This window comes from Sinocyclocheilus rhinocerous, unplaced genomic scaffold (assembly GCF_001515625.1).
Source record: "Sinocyclocheilus rhinocerous isolate Xijiao unplaced genomic scaffold, SAMN03320098_v1.1 scaffold395, whole genome shotgun sequence".
NCBI lineage: Eukaryota > Metazoa > Chordata > Actinopteri > Cypriniformes > Cyprinidae > Sinocyclocheilus > Sinocyclocheilus rhinocerous.
In genome coordinates, this window is record NW_015660890.1 from 2,946,343 (window position 1) to 2,961,137 (window position 14,795).

Below are 14,795 nucleotides of genomic sequence, written 5' to 3' on the forward strand. Positions count from 1 at the left end.
AAGGGTTAAGCAAAGATGTTTTGTAATCTAATGAAATATGAACCACTTTGCATTTAGGTAGTGAAAACATCTTATATTTGCTCCAAGTTAATGTGTTGCATCAAAGTCCCTTTCAAGCATAGGATGTATTCCCTCAGTTAATGCTCAAGCCATGCCTCCCTCTAGTGGTTAAAAAGAAGCATGTGTGGAGGAGAGGAGAACAAGAGGAGATTTTCCTCGCCACAGTCATCTGGGGTGGAGCTTAGTTTTTGTAAAGCTACTTTTGAACAATATGTATTGTGAAAGCACTATGCAAATAAAGCTGAAAACCAGTTCACCAGCACTTCGTTTTCAGAGTAACTGCAAACAAAAATCTTATGTTAAATGGCCTGTGTAACTTGTTTATTAAATTTTAAAAATCATTTTTATTACATACAGTAATTATTGGTATAACAAGTGTCACCTGTAATTCATAAATTAACATGACATGATAAACTTTAATGTTAACATTTTAAAACCAATTTCAATGTTTTAATGTTTACATTTGAACATTTTTATATCAATTGGATATTTCAGCAACTTTATTTTTAATTTATCATTTTTATAGTTCTATTCAGCTTGCAGTCAAAAATCTACAGACCTGTTTTGGTTTATATTGATTGTTATGTTATGTTGATGGACTGTGAAAAGTCGTACCCAGTGTTTAACCAGGATTCAGTGTCCTGGTTTTCTCCCTCCCAATATTGATTAATGTGACCAACATTAGTATCACAAACACTCAGCAAGCATTAGTTTCACAAATGCTTGAAGCGTACAATGTGAACCAGTACCAGCCTCACAGAGTAACTCCTGAAGACGGAAAACATCTAGAAAACATCTCCTTCTGTGACCTTTGCTGTTCCGATCATCATGAGAATAAGCTGTGTGAAGACTTTGTTTCCAGTCTTGTCTGTTGCTGTGGTGTTTCTCTATATGAGCTCTGTCAAGTGGGAAATCCAAACTCAAGAGAAGCAGCTCCACCAAGTCCAAAAGAACTTATCGTTACACAGCGCACTTCTTCTTACCAAGCTGGACAAACTGGAGGCTCATTTAATAGCAGTGGGTGAGTTGATGTAAAATCTTTTTAGCAGTTGAATTGGATTTAAAAAAACAACAACAACAGTTGTTTTACTCTTTAAGCAAACTTTAAAGTTGGCATGAAATCATAATTGACCCTATTTATTTTCTTGTGGTTCATAATTTTTCTGTTCATCAACTTTTTTCTGTGAACCATAATTTTGAAAAAACCTTGACAATTTTTGGGTCCATACAACGGAAGTAAATAACTGTTAGGTTGGCAACAATCTTAAAATTAAAAGTTCTTTATTGGTATAAATGGTGCAAGAACATTTATCCACGGAGCCTTTTCATTGCACAAAAGATTCTTTATAGTGGAAAAACATTCTTTAGATTATAGAAATGCATTAAAATTATTATTTCATTTTTTGCATTAGGAAAATAAAATAACCTAAAATGGATCTTCTCTGGCATAGAGTGAACAGTCTTCAAAATATTCTCTTTTTTGTTCTACAGAAGTAAATAACTTGCTCTTTCTGTGATATGAATAACCATGCAAAAGCAAAAGTCTTCAGTGCGCGATGCAAATGTTGAACGTTTCATTCACAGTCAGCCAATATTAATGTATCGAAACAGCCAAAAGCACTATGAAGATAAAGCGATTAGTTTTTATCTGGTCATGTGATCTCAACCTGTCTGCCAACTCACTCCCTGGAAATTACAGCTGTTGCTAGACTACTGATATCACTTTTTGAATGTATTTTTAAATATCTTTTTAAAAACATTTTTCAAGAGTACTATTCAAAATTTTAGAAAAATGAGTGCACCTTAAGTTTTACATGTACATTTAAATCACTATTTTGGTGGCTTTGTATTCATTTGAAGCGATTCTTGTCCACAGTGATGTGTAAAATGAAACATTTTTTGCAGAAGAGAAAAGCCTTAAAGTGAGAAATGGGAAGAAGCCAGCTAAGAAGCTGTTCCCAAACTCATACTTCTTCAAGCAATGGACTGTTGAACTTTCTGAGGATGACCAGAGGAAGGCTGAGGATCTCTTTCAGAAATACGGCTATAATGCCTTCCTCAGTGACCAGTTGCCTCTGGACCGGGAGCTGCCAGACACTCGAGACCACAGGTGAGTTTCAGCGGTTGATGGACACGCTCTGAAATTCAACATCTGTCTTGATGCATTCATCTATTTCTGTAGATGCATTGGCCGTGAATACCCCCACAATCTGCCCACCCTCAGCGTGGTGCTGATTTATCTGGATGAGGCTCTGTCTGTCATTCAAAGAGCCATTTGCAGCATCATTAACAGAACTCCAGCCCACCTGCTCAAAGAGATCATACTGGTGGACGACCACAGCACAAATGGTTTGTTTCTCTCAAAACCCCATCCAACCCTCGTCTCAGATGCATATTGTGCACAAAATGAGCTATTAATTCTGTCTGTATCTCTTCTGCAGAAGACCTGAAAACACAGCTACATGTTTATATCAGCTCCATCAATGAGAAGCACCCAGGCCTGGTGAAGATGGTGACCCATTCAGAGCAGAAAGGACTTTCCCAGGCCAGAATCTCAGGGTGGAAGGCTGCCACTGGGGATGTGGTTGCCATTTTGGACGCCCACATTGAGGTCCATGTCAAATGGTGTGAAACTGCTCAGTTGACTTCAGTATTTGGCAATAAATTAAATATTTGTTCAGCTATATGAGAGTCTTAAAACGATATGCATAGCTGGTGCGATGCAGTGTTGTTTGAGTATTATTTATATGCTATTGTAGTATTTATTAATATTTTTAATTAGCATTTATTTTAAAAGTTTTCATTTTAATTTCAAGATTTAATAATTTTGATGTGTTTTGTCATTTTTATTAATTTTTGCAATATTTCTATTTATACTGAATTTAGTTTAAGTATTTTAGTACTTCAACTTGAAGTGTGAAACTGTTTCATTGTCTGTCAGTAACCTAAACATTTGCTCAGTTAGCTGATAATCATGCTCCACCTTTATTTTATTTTTAACTACAATCAAAACTGGTTTATTGGTATTAAGGTGTATGAAATGTTTCTCAAGTACTTTCTCTCTTTTAGGGCGGAGCCTCTGCTTGCACGTATCCAGTCTGACCGTACGCTGGTCCTGAGCCCCGTGTTTGATAAAGTCAATTACTACGACTTGCAAGTGACAAAATATTTCGCCTCTGCTCATGGTTTTGACTGGGCTCTCTGGTGCATGTACGTGGGATTCCCACAGAAGTGGTACGATCAAAAAGACCCTTCACAGCCAGGAAAGTGAGTGTGTGTTGTTGGTTTAATATTTTATAATGGAATCCACCCCAAATGAGAGTGTAAAAGATCCTTCTGCTCTGCCTGTTCTCCAGGAGTCCCTCTGTAATGGGAATACTCGTGGTTGATCGTCTGTTCTTTGGTGAGATTGGGACTCTGGATGGAGGGATGGAGGTGTACGGAGGAGAAAATGTTGAATTAGGAATACGGGTAATTCACAAACGTGTTGATCATTCTCCTAAATGATACTATATTGAACTCTAATTATACCACTGGGCTGTTGAATGCTTGGTATTGATGAATCAATTGATGAATTGATGAATGTTCTATTATTATTATTATAATTATTTCAATAAACGCACAGCTTATGAAGTAGTTCCAGGTCTGTCGACCGCATTACAGTTCACTTTGCCAAGTTATTTCTTTCAGTTATTTCAAAGGTCTTTACAGCCTACAACAGCAAATGATCCAAAACCCCTAAAGACATTGACCAAACAAACAAATATGACGATAACAATTTGACATAAGGACAAAAACCTGTCCTGAAATATCTGAACAATGTCTTCCTGATTTGTTGTAACTGTGGTACAAGCTAAAAAATGCGCATCTCATGTGTAACGGCTGCTTTGCCTCTTGGCTGCATTACAAACTCAGTGCACAGTGTTGACTTTTTCTTTCACGTTTTGGCTCAGGTGTGGCTGTGTGGAGGAAGTATAGAGATTATACCTTGCTCAAAAATTGCTCACATCGAGAGGGAACACAAACCCTACATGCCTGATCTTAGCAATGTCATGAAGAGAAATGCCCTTAGAGTTGCAGAAGTTTGGATGGATGAATACAAGATAAATGTGAACATCGCCTGGGGTCTTCCTATACAGGTAGATGTAATTAAAAGTTTCAGCAAATCTAATTCTGGATTTTCAAGGCCAGTTGATTCTATCAGATTCAGTTTGAGACCTCTAAAGTGAACCAAGAGGTTCGAAATGTTAAATTGTTCTGGCTCTTATGATCTGCAAATGATCCTGTGTATCTGTTCTCTCCTTTTCCCACAGAACCATGGGATAGATATTGGCGATGTATCAGAGAGAAAGAAACTGAGAGAAAGGCTAAATTGCAAGCCATTTAAATGGTATCTGGAAAATGTCTATCCTCAATTAAATCCCATGAATTTATTAGCTTATGGAGTGGTGAGTGACATACAGTTCAATATGAATCAAGATCAAGTCTGAGAGATCAGTTCTACAGGAAAAATTATGAAGGGTTTGACAATTGAATATGATGTCCTTATTTCTGTCAAAACAGCTGATTAATGATCTGCAAACAAGTTTATGTTTGGATAAGGGGCCACTTGAGGAGAACACTCCCATTTTATATCCATGTCATTTCATGGGATCTCAGGTAACCTCTTCTCTTCTCTTCTCTTCTCTTCTCTTCTCTTCTCTTCTCTTCTCTTCTCTTCTCTTCTCTTCTCTTCTCTTCTCTTCTCTTCTCTTCTCTTCTCTTCTCTTCCCTTCCCTTCCCTTCCCATCCCATCCCTTCCTTTCCTTTCCTTGCATTTTTAAACTCTGTATTTGGGGAATATTTGACACACTTCAGTTTCTCATCACACAGATATTTTATCATACGGCACGAGGTGAGATATTTGCACATCCCCTTCAGTCCCTTAAAAACAATAAGAACCGCTGTCTAATTGATCCCGGCTCAGGCAAGTTTCCAGAGCTGTCCTGGTGTTCAGACACTGAAAAACCAAAACACATGTACTGGGACTTCAAACAGGTGAGCAAATAATTACACCCCAAACATTGATAGGATACTGTGGTATATTACAATCTAAACATTGCTTGGAAAAAAATCATATTCTTGTTTGTTTTCAGGGACAGGCCATACAGAACAGAGAAACCAAACGCTGTCTGGAGATCAGCGCTGATCAGACAGGAAAGTATGAAAAGAGCATTTTTCTTCAGGACTGCAGAAACCAACACTGGAAGATACAGAATGTAATTCAGAACTTATGAAATGCAATATGTAATCCATTTATATGAACATGGCATCCTTAGAGAAACATCACAGAAAGAGTTAGTGGTAAAAATGTGAATGAAGCTATGAACTGAAAAATATTAGGTGCTAAAAAATAACACAAATATTATATGGCTGATGAAAGTAAAAATAAAATTTATAGTCAAAGAGGATTAAGAGAATAATAATAATGTCTTATTGCAGTTAAAATTGAATCAAATATAAAACATTTAACTTGCATGTCATGTGACCATTAACCGGCATCAGAGAATGGTGAAAATATCAGTGGATACTTGAAGTAAATGTTACATCTAAGGGGTTCGGCTGACAAAAAATTTGGGAACCCCTGATAAAGAGCAAGAGAACATATATTAGCCTACACATTTGTAGTCTACATAATGTGTACATAACAGTTTTTTTTACAGTGTACTTAATTAAATCAATTATAAACCCCCTTTTCAACATACTACGCAGGGAAATAAGTGTCAGTTTCAGTTTTTTAGAAGTACAGTTTTATGTAAGCATATGCGATTACTCTACTACAAACAAAACTTGAGTAATTAAAAGCCACAGTGAATGAGGATGGGGCATGTTGTCACAGAATGTCAATGTATATTAAAGCAATAGTTCAACCAAAAATGATTCTTTCATCATTTACTCATCCTCACACAAAAGGAGCTATTTAGTGGAATGTCCAGACTGTTGTTTTCTGGGACTTCTAAAACCATATGATGGCTAAGTGTGATGAAGCTCAAAGTTTAAGTGGTTATTCTGTAAAAACCTTGATTTTTAAATGCAAGAGAAGCAGCTCTACCAAGTCCAGCTGAACTTCTCGTTACACAGCGTTCTTCTGCTCAAGCTGGACAAACTGGAGGCTCATTTAATAGCAGTGGGTGAATTACTGATATAAGTTTTGCTGCAGTGTTGTTTTAAACTTTGAATACTTGGTGAACAAATTCTTGCAGAAGGGAGAAGCCCCAAAGTGAGAAATGAGAGGAAGCCAGCTAAGAAGCTGTTCCCAAACTCAAATCTCTTCAAGCAATGGAGGAAGGCTCAGGATCTCTTTCAGAAATATGGCTATAATACCTTCCTCAGTGACCAAATGCATCTGGACAGGGAGCTCAAAATCTGGATGTTCAAGGCCAGCTCTAGAAGTCTTGAGGTATTGATTCTGTCAGGTTTGGTAGAGACCTCGGTTTGAAATGTTTGTTTGTTTTGGGTCTTCATTAGATTTATGATCTGCATTGAAGTTTTGCATTTTAAAATATGTTGGACTTTTCCCAGTTTGGGTAACTTTATTTGGGTCCTATTTTTTTTATGGGCGTTTATTCATTTTGTTGAGATAGGACAGTAGAGACATGACAGGAAAGTACTAGGATGAGGGGGATTGGCAAAGGACCTCAAGATGGGAATCGAACTTGTTTAGCCGTGAGCGCAGTTGCGCTATATATCGATGCACTAACCATAAGGCTATTGGCGCCGACTTATTTGGGTCCTATTTAATAAAAAAAAAATGACAGGTGTAAATTGCAGGAAGCATGATTTATTTGCACAACCAGAGTGTTTCTTTATAAATTAACAATTTTACAATACTCTCAATAATGTTATCTCTTTTCAGTGCTGCAGGTTATTGTAAATACTCAAAACCATAAAACTCTTTGTGAACGTTCTCACATTGATAGTCTCACTGATAAATACAGTGTGCATTGTAGTTTTGCACTGTAAAATATTTGACTTTTCATAGTTTGGTCAACTTTATTTGGGTCCTTTTCAATTTAAAAAAAATCATTTTTATTACATACAGTAATTATTGGTAAGTGTCACCTGTAATAATTAAATTAATGTCAAATTAAATTAAAGTTAATAAATAACACATGACATGAAAAAAATACATTTTAAAATGTATAATTATATTTTAGCAAGTTTATATCTAATTTATCGTTTTTATAGTTCTAGACTTGTTTTTGTTTATATTTATTAAGTGTTGATGTAGTGTGGTGCCTGCCTGGTTCCTTTTACTGAATGATATCCTAAATGATATGATTGATATTTTTAAAAGTAAATAGTTGTATTTAATGTTTAACTCCACCACCACTACCAGGATTCAGTGTCCTGTTTCCTCCCTTTCAGTCTAGCATGATTGATAAAGATCAAGATAAAGAAAGTTAAGATCAGACAGCAAACATTACAGTCACAGAGCTGTAACCAAAGCATGGACCAGTGACAGCCTCACAGAATAACTGATATCTGAAGAAAGAAAACATCTAGAAAATCTTTCAAAATATTTCAGAACTGTGATATTTGCTGATCATCATGAGAATAAGCTGTGTGAAGACTTTGTTTCCAGTCTTGTCTGTCACTGTGGTGTTTCTCTGTATGAGCTTGTTGAGAAGGAAAATCCAAACGCAAGACAAATAGCTCCACTGAATCCAACAGAACTTCTCATTACACAGCGCACTTCTGATCAACAAACTGGACAAACTGGAGGCTCATTTAATAGCAGTGGGTGAGTTACTAGTATCTGTTTAATTACTTCTGTTTAGCTGTTGTTTTACGTAACTCTCGAAGCACTCTTTAAAGTTGGCATGAAATCAATATATATGGCCTTTTGACCTTTTTAATAAAATAAATGCAGTTGTTTAGCACTCTGTTTGCAGTCAGTGATTTTTAATCAACGGCCAGATAGCAGGAGGATTACTGAGATAAAGAGAGTAGTTTTCATCTGTCTGCCCCCCTGAGGAAACACTGTTAATATGACTGGGCTTCCGTTTAAATGTGTGTGTTTGTGTGTGTATGTGTATATATTATATATATATATATATATATATATAAACCTCTTTTAAAAAAACATTTTTCAAAAGTACTGAGTGCAACTTTTTTGAATGAATGCACAGTTTTACATGTACATGCACAATATTGTTTATAATAATATATATTAATATCACTATTATTTAGCACCATATTGAAGCAACTATAGGTTTATATCAATGTAATTTAAAGTGATTATAGACAACTAATTTTTAAATGGATACACCAACAGAAATCTGTTAATGTCTTTGTTGGTATAGCAGAATTAAAGATTCTAAGCAAATTTATGGTTATGGCTGAGCTCTCTGGTGCATGAGATTGGGACTCTGGATGGAGGGATGGAGGTGTACGGAGGAGAGAATGTTGAATTAGGAATACGGGTAATTCACAAACGTGTTGATCATTCTCCTAAATATTATCATATATTTACATAGTAGCTATGGTAAACTGTGTTAAATTTTTCCTTCACATGTTTTGGCTCAGGTGTGGCTGTGTGGAGGAAGTTTAGAGATTGTACCCTACTCTAAAATTGCTCACATCGAGAGGGAACACAAACCCTACATGCCTGATCTTAGCAATGTCATGAAGGGAAATGCCCTGAGAGTGGCAGAAGTTTAGATGGATCAATACAAGAAAAATGTTCATATAACCTGGCATATTCCAGTACAGGTATCATGAAAGTAATCCACTTTTATCATCTATTGGACACATATGTAAGGACAGTGCTAGCAGTGTTGATTTTTTGTGTTAAGAGTGACGCATGAAAATGATTTCTTTTGTTGACACATCAATTTAATGCTTTAACAGTCTGACTTGATATTTGTCTACCAAACATTTTAGATGTGGATAGGGATATAGTTTGAACTGTGTCAGTGTTTGCTTATTGTACACCTGTTTGCTCATCATAAAACTAGTCAAACAACCAGTGCACCTGTTCTCGTCTTCTCCCACAGAAGCATGGCATAGACATCAGCGATGTATCGGAGAGAAAGAGATACCATTCAAATGGTGTCTGGATGGTATGGTATTGTTTTCCCACAATTTAACCCATTGATGATATACTTGGTTATGGAGTGGTTGTAAGAAATCTGAAAATATACACTCTACTGTTCAAAAGTTAAAAGTTTGTTTTCTAAACAAATTAATTATTTTATTCAGCAAGGATGCATTCAATTGATCAAATGTGACAGAAAATACATTTATAATGTTTTTTTTTTTTATTTTATTTTCATCAAAGAATCCTTTAAAAATATATAACAGTTTCCATAAAAATATTAAGCCGCAATTTCACTGTTTAAACTATATTTTTAATCACATAAATTCATCCCTGGTGAGCATAAGAGACTTATTATAATTTTTTTTGTAGTCAAGAAATTCTTTCTGAAAACATTATCAGGTATAGACTCTGAAGATTAGAAAATAATAGTTCAATGTGTCCTACTAACATTAACTAATATGAAGTTTTAATTCAGTAGTGCAGAAACCAGCACTGGAGTAAACAGTATGTAATTCAGGACTTATACAATGTAGGAAACTCAATTTATGTTATAAATGCTGTGGACAAACCTCATAGAGACTATCAACCTATAATACAATCAAATAATACAATTTTCAACCCCCTGAGTTACCAAAAGATAAGTAATAATAAAAAATGCAGTCCTCTCCTCTTCTGTTTATCATGGTTATGAATTTTCTGCCACAAATTTTTTCCACTTTTCCTTCCATATTGTAATAGCTTTAGCCTGTAGTTGTGGCGACAAAGAACTGTACCTGTTAATAAAGGGGAAAAGTGCAACCTTAAATTATTCTTCTACATAAAGAAAATTTTTTTCAAATAAAAGTATGTGAATAAATAAATCTTAAGCACCTGATTGAATTCATTGCAAGCTCCTTTAGAGTCCCCAGGTTTGCGCTCAACCCACCAATACCCACAAAGACCTGGTAGAAATCATAAGAGAGTCCTGTGGTCCCGAATAAGGTGGGATCATCAGAGCTCACCACTATGGGATGACCGTCTGACATTAGTACCGCGGCGGGATGGTTTCGCAAATCCGAAACTAGGTTTAGCACCTGGAGAAGACGAAACACTGTTGATTCAACCAATCACAATGACATTATTGACACAGTTCTTTTCAAGATACGTCTGTCAAATTATTGGTTTTATTCACACTGGTGGAGCAAGCCAAAAATAACATTTAGGACTTTATTTGGGAGGCAAACTGTCGCCTGTGTGCTTTGAAGGGTGAACATACATCCTCTTTTTCCTTGACATGTCCGGGCCGGGATTTCTAAATAAATGTCTGGGTTTAGGTTTTGTTTTCTTCTTGACATTTGGCAAAGCCAAAACCCAGACATTTTAGGCAATTTAGAAATCCCAACCAAGAAATAGGGAAAAAGAGGACCTATGGTCACCCTAGTTTTGCACCACAGCTTACCTGATTGGAAATGGGACACAACTCCACTGCCACTCCTCTCGTCCTGGACAGCTGCTTGGCCAGGGGATGATGAACCAGCGCAAAACCATGTCCAATGCGGCTGGTGTTAAACAGCAGAGCATCTAACACATTCCTGTCCACATCTGTACCATCCAAATCTAAAAATAAACACCCACAGCAAGCCAATTCCAATCTATCCAACGCAGCTGTTATTGTAACTGTAAAACAATTGAGTGTAGTGATGGGGGCTTTCAAAACACTGCTTCGAAACCTTTTCATTTGTTACGAACCAGAGGTTTCTAGCACCCATGAACTAGTGTTTATGATAAAAGATTTAATAAATTTGTAGACATTTTCAGTGACACATTTGTATAATAAAAAGGAAAGTATTAGTTAATAGCTAATAAAAGAACACATGATACACAGAGTTTATATTTAATTGTTTTGATTAGGGTGACCATATCATGGGTGAGTTATGGCCTCTTTGACAAAATGGCCTAAAATGTCTGGGTTTGTCTTTGTTTCTTTGTTGCCGTGCTCTCTAAAGTTCTCGCACGATTATTTACAATGCCTGCATGCTATTGGTTAAACTAATTTGCAGTCATTACCTTCAGCAAGTATGAAAACAATAGGAAAACAAAGGCAAAATCCTGACATTTTATGCGATTTAGAAATCCCGGCCAGAACATGTCCAGGAAAAAAAGACATATGGTCACACTATATTTGGGGTTTTCTTAATTGCATTTAATAGGTTACACTTTTGATAAAACATTTGCAATTGATTTGTAAAAGGTGTTTTTTATGCATGTTTGTATTGAGTTGCATTTACATAATTTTGGCCAACAAATGTTGTTTTGAGTGCTTCATGAAGATTTTGTGAAGCAGTTGGTTCAATGCATTCAAACGTTTAATTTCTCCAAAAACTAATGAAGTGAGCTACATATACTGACCTGTCTCTCCAGCATGGAAAAAGAAAGGAAGTTGCGTCTTTATTTCTGAAGGGCGTGATAAGGCATCTCGAAAGTACCAGATTGATCTTCCAGTGTCTTCACGACCTACCTACAGCAATAAATTGTTCAAATTAGATATTAAATGTGGTAATATAATTTCACATCTTTCTTTTTTTTTAGCATTATGGTGCCACGTCACCTTTTAGAATCGACTTATCTGACTCATCGTTCAGTTATTTTGGCTTTGTTATTGCTGTGGATTGCTTGCACAATGCAGACAGTAACATGTTTAGTATTTAGTATTGCATTCTGGCAACACTGTGAACTGTTGAGATTACCAGGTCGAAACCAGCAATGATGTCTGGATATTTTCTCTGCATTTCAATGGCCTCTTGTACTGCCTGCTTCACTTGAGACACACTATGAGACCTGTGTAAAAATGCATTCAGATCAGACAATATAATTCATCTTGTTTAATTCAAATGACAAATGTGTTTTTATTCTGGAGTAATTAATGGCATGTGTCTTTGCTTTTGTCATCTCCAGTTTATGTTTCAAGGAAGCATTATTATCCAAAGTTTCACCCCTGTTAGTCTAGTGGCGTCATAATTGAAAAAAAAGAAAAATCTTATTTTGATAGTGGAAATGTCATTCCTTTTTTTAGAAACAGTAACCATTAAAGTGACTTTATTAAATAAGCCAACATGGCTTATGCTCTTTAAAAGGGAAAAAACACTGTATGAAATGTCATTTGGTTTAAAGGCTGTAATTCTTCAATGGCTGTAAAAAAAGAACATTTTAATCATAAAGCTGACTGTTATGACCCTTAGTAACAGAAATTAAAGTTATTTACCCAAGATTGTTTTATTATTATTATTAGTGGTAAATTAAATGTGTATTCAGCTTATTCACAGGACAAGAGAGACAATGTATTGATTTATTTAGATAATTTAATGTAGTTTTACCTGTGGACAGAGAAGATTAAACGAGATCCTATGAAATCTGGATGATTTGCTCTGAACTGCTCAGTAATGTTTCTGTAGACCTCCAGAGACCACGCTCTGTCATGGGTGGTGCCATCAAGTTCATATGCCTAAAAATAATTATATAATACACATTTTTAATCTAAGAGCACGTATACACTTAATTATGGTGATGTGGTCTATCAGTCACAAACCTTGGACTGTCCGACCCTCAGCTCCAGGTACATGATGTTGTCTTCGTAAAGCTCCTTCAGACCCTGGTAGATATAGTCCTTAAAGACAGGTGCATATGTGATCAGCCCAGATAGAGCCATAAAAGTCATCTCAAACCTGTCCCATACTGCATCTTGTGTCGGATAAGACATCTCCGGGTCTTCCGTGAAGAGTGTAAGATTCCGCATTAAACTGAGAAATGTAATTTGTTTAATTAGTTCTGTTTGTTAGTTCTGGAACCAACAACAAACATTATATTACCTAATTTGATTTTAATTTGCTGAGTTCAAAAACATCAATACAACTTTCAGTTTTTTTTTAACACAATAAGAATTCATATATTTTTTAATTATATATGGATGTATCAGCATTAAAGGGTCATGAAACCCTAAAATGCATTTTTGGAGATGTTAAAATATATGGACAGGTTGCACATCGGTGAAAACAACAATAGCACTCATTATGTCTATTATTAAGGGAAAAGTGGTTATTTTTTCATTTCGTTCTTCCGGTTCAAAAATCTGGTGCAGTTATCAAATGTAAAAAAAACAAAGACAAACATGATATGTTTCAAATGTAACTTCAATCAGCAAAGTAGTGGAAAATGTGTTCACATAGACACATGCTCAATTTAATGCAAAGAACTTTAAAAATAAGCTTTTTTCCCCACAAAATCTGTAATTGTATGTCCCCGTTTGGATGTTGTAAAATGATGTAGCAGAAAACATCTGGGTCATGTTTGCATTTTCTTGTCACTGGCCATAATTCTAACTTTGATATCAGAATTAGGCATAAAACAATGTCTTTAGAATCTTCCATATCAGCTGAGAATTGAACAAGTACTTGTAACCTGGCCTAGAGGAAGATATGAATCATGTCTTTGTGGCAGTTTTTCTGACGATTAACTGATAATACAAGACGTCTTCACTTTACAAATGATTGTCAAAAGCAAAAATGCTACGAAATGCATGATGGCCAGAGCAAAACAGGCACTATTTTTGGAATCGGCACCTTAAAAATAATTAAAAACAAGTGTTGGGTTTCATTCAGTAAATATATTTAGGGTATTTTTGTGAGGCTTAACATCAAAAGGCCACTAAAGCCACACTTCATTCATCAACCAAGTGGTAATTGCAAGCAATTAATGCTTTTCAATGCACTATAATGGCCACTGTCATTGTTTGTACCAGTGAACAACTATTTAATATCAGCTATTTTATGCCTGATGTTGAAATACGTTTAATCACCTGTTATCAAAGGCAGTGACGTCACTCAGACTTGCCCTCAGCACATCTAGGCGTTTCCAAAAAGAGCATCCCCATCGCAGAAAGGGCGTATTGGTGGAGAAAAGGAACTGCACTGACCCGTCCCACGTGAAGCATATGTAACAATGAGGCCTGTACGTTGCATTCATCACCAGCCAATCCACACTCACCATAGCAGAGCTGTGGATGTGAAGAGCAGCACCTGTAAGAGACACAGTCATTTTATCATCTGAAGGACAGGTGTTTCCCAATTATACAAGTAACCATTTTTTACCCTTTGGCATTTTCTGTAGCAGTTTGAAGACAGGGCTTTTTTGCACGATGTGCCGGACTTTGAAGAAGTGCTTGGATGGTGGGAAAGGTGAAGCAGCCATTTCTTTCAGCTTCAGCAGGTGCAGGAGTGAATCCAGTTGCCGTTCAGCAGCAGTGAGCTCCACTCTGCCCCCTACCTGCTGGGACATGTCCTGCTTCAGCATCAGCTCCCTCTGATGGGGATCTGGCATTGGATTACACTCTCTGATACACAGTGACATCAGGACAGTCAGAGCTGCCATGCTGGACATACTCCTCATACTCCTCATGCTCGTACAGAGATCCTGAGATGGTGAGAGAGTAATATTCCCATTCTTTTTAGTTTTTAAAATGGGATTTGTCTATACTTTTGCACAGTTGTTTTAGTGTAATTTGCACCTACACTGAGCCTGGACATTTCAGGTTGCAGTGGACATGATTACAGACAGTAATTCAAAGTTAAACTCTAAACGTATAGCTTGAAGTATAAACCTTATTATGGAATATGGACTA

At 36.2% G+C, this 14,795-nt stretch overlaps 2 protein-coding genes across 2 annotated transcripts; one reads left to right on the top strand and one right to left on the bottom strand.

The window, feature by feature from the left end:
• Positions 1–882: 882 nt before the first annotated feature.
• LOC107725944 (probable polypeptide N-acetylgalactosaminyltransferase 8) lies at positions 883–5,462 on the top strand. The gene is made up of 11 exons (XM_016535379.1): positions 883–1,081; positions 1,966–2,170; positions 2,243–2,409; positions 2,502–2,685; positions 3,130–3,327; positions 3,417–3,531; positions 4,014–4,199; positions 4,374–4,508; positions 4,624–4,719; positions 4,933–5,097; positions 5,196–5,462. Exons 1-11 carry the CDS (start codon positions 889–891, stop codon positions 5,334–5,336), a joined length of 1,785 nt encoding a protein of 594 aa, XP_016390865.1. The 5' UTR covers positions 883–888; the 3' UTR covers positions 5,337–5,462.
• Positions 5,463–9,566: 4,104 nt separating this feature from the next.
• LOC107725927 (adenosine deaminase CECR1-A-like) lies at positions 9,567–14,589 on the bottom strand. The gene is made up of 8 exons (XM_016535352.1): positions 14,266–14,589; positions 13,974–14,193; positions 12,708–12,918; positions 12,496–12,623; positions 11,869–11,959; positions 11,531–11,639; positions 10,581–10,738; positions 9,567–10,215 (listed from the first exon to the last, which is right to left on the bottom strand). Exons 1-8 carry the CDS (start codon positions 14,570–14,572, stop codon positions 9,976–9,978), a joined length of 1,464 nt encoding a protein of 487 aa, XP_016390838.1. The 5' UTR covers positions 14,573–14,589; the 3' UTR covers positions 9,567–9,975.
• Between the last annotated feature and the right edge of the window lie 206 nt (positions 14,590–14,795).

Coding starts and splice junctions, on each gene's coding strand:
- LOC107725927 (XM_016535352.1), bottom strand. CDS start 14,572: ATGAGGAGTATGAGGAGTATGTCCAGCATGGCAGCTCTGACTGTCCTG. Junction 12,624..12,707: donor TGAGGGTCGGACAGTCCAAG/GTTTGTGACTGA, acceptor AATTATTTTTAG/GCATATGAACTTGATGGCAC. Junction 11,960..12,495: donor TTAATCTTCTCTGTCCACAG/GTAAAACTACAT, acceptor ATTTTTACACAG/GTCTCATAGTGTGTCTCAAG.
- LOC107725944 (XM_016535379.1), top strand. CDS start 889: ATGAGAATAAGCTGTGTGAAGACTTTGTTTCCAGTCTTGTCTGTTGCT. Junction 1,082..1,965: donor GGCTCATTTAATAGCAGTGG/GTGAGTTGATGT, acceptor CATTTTTTGCAG/AAGAGAAAAGCCTTAAAGTG. Junction 3,532..4,013: donor ATGTTGAATTAGGAATACGG/GTAATTCACAAA, acceptor GTTTTGGCTCAG/GTGTGGCTGTGTGGAGGAAG.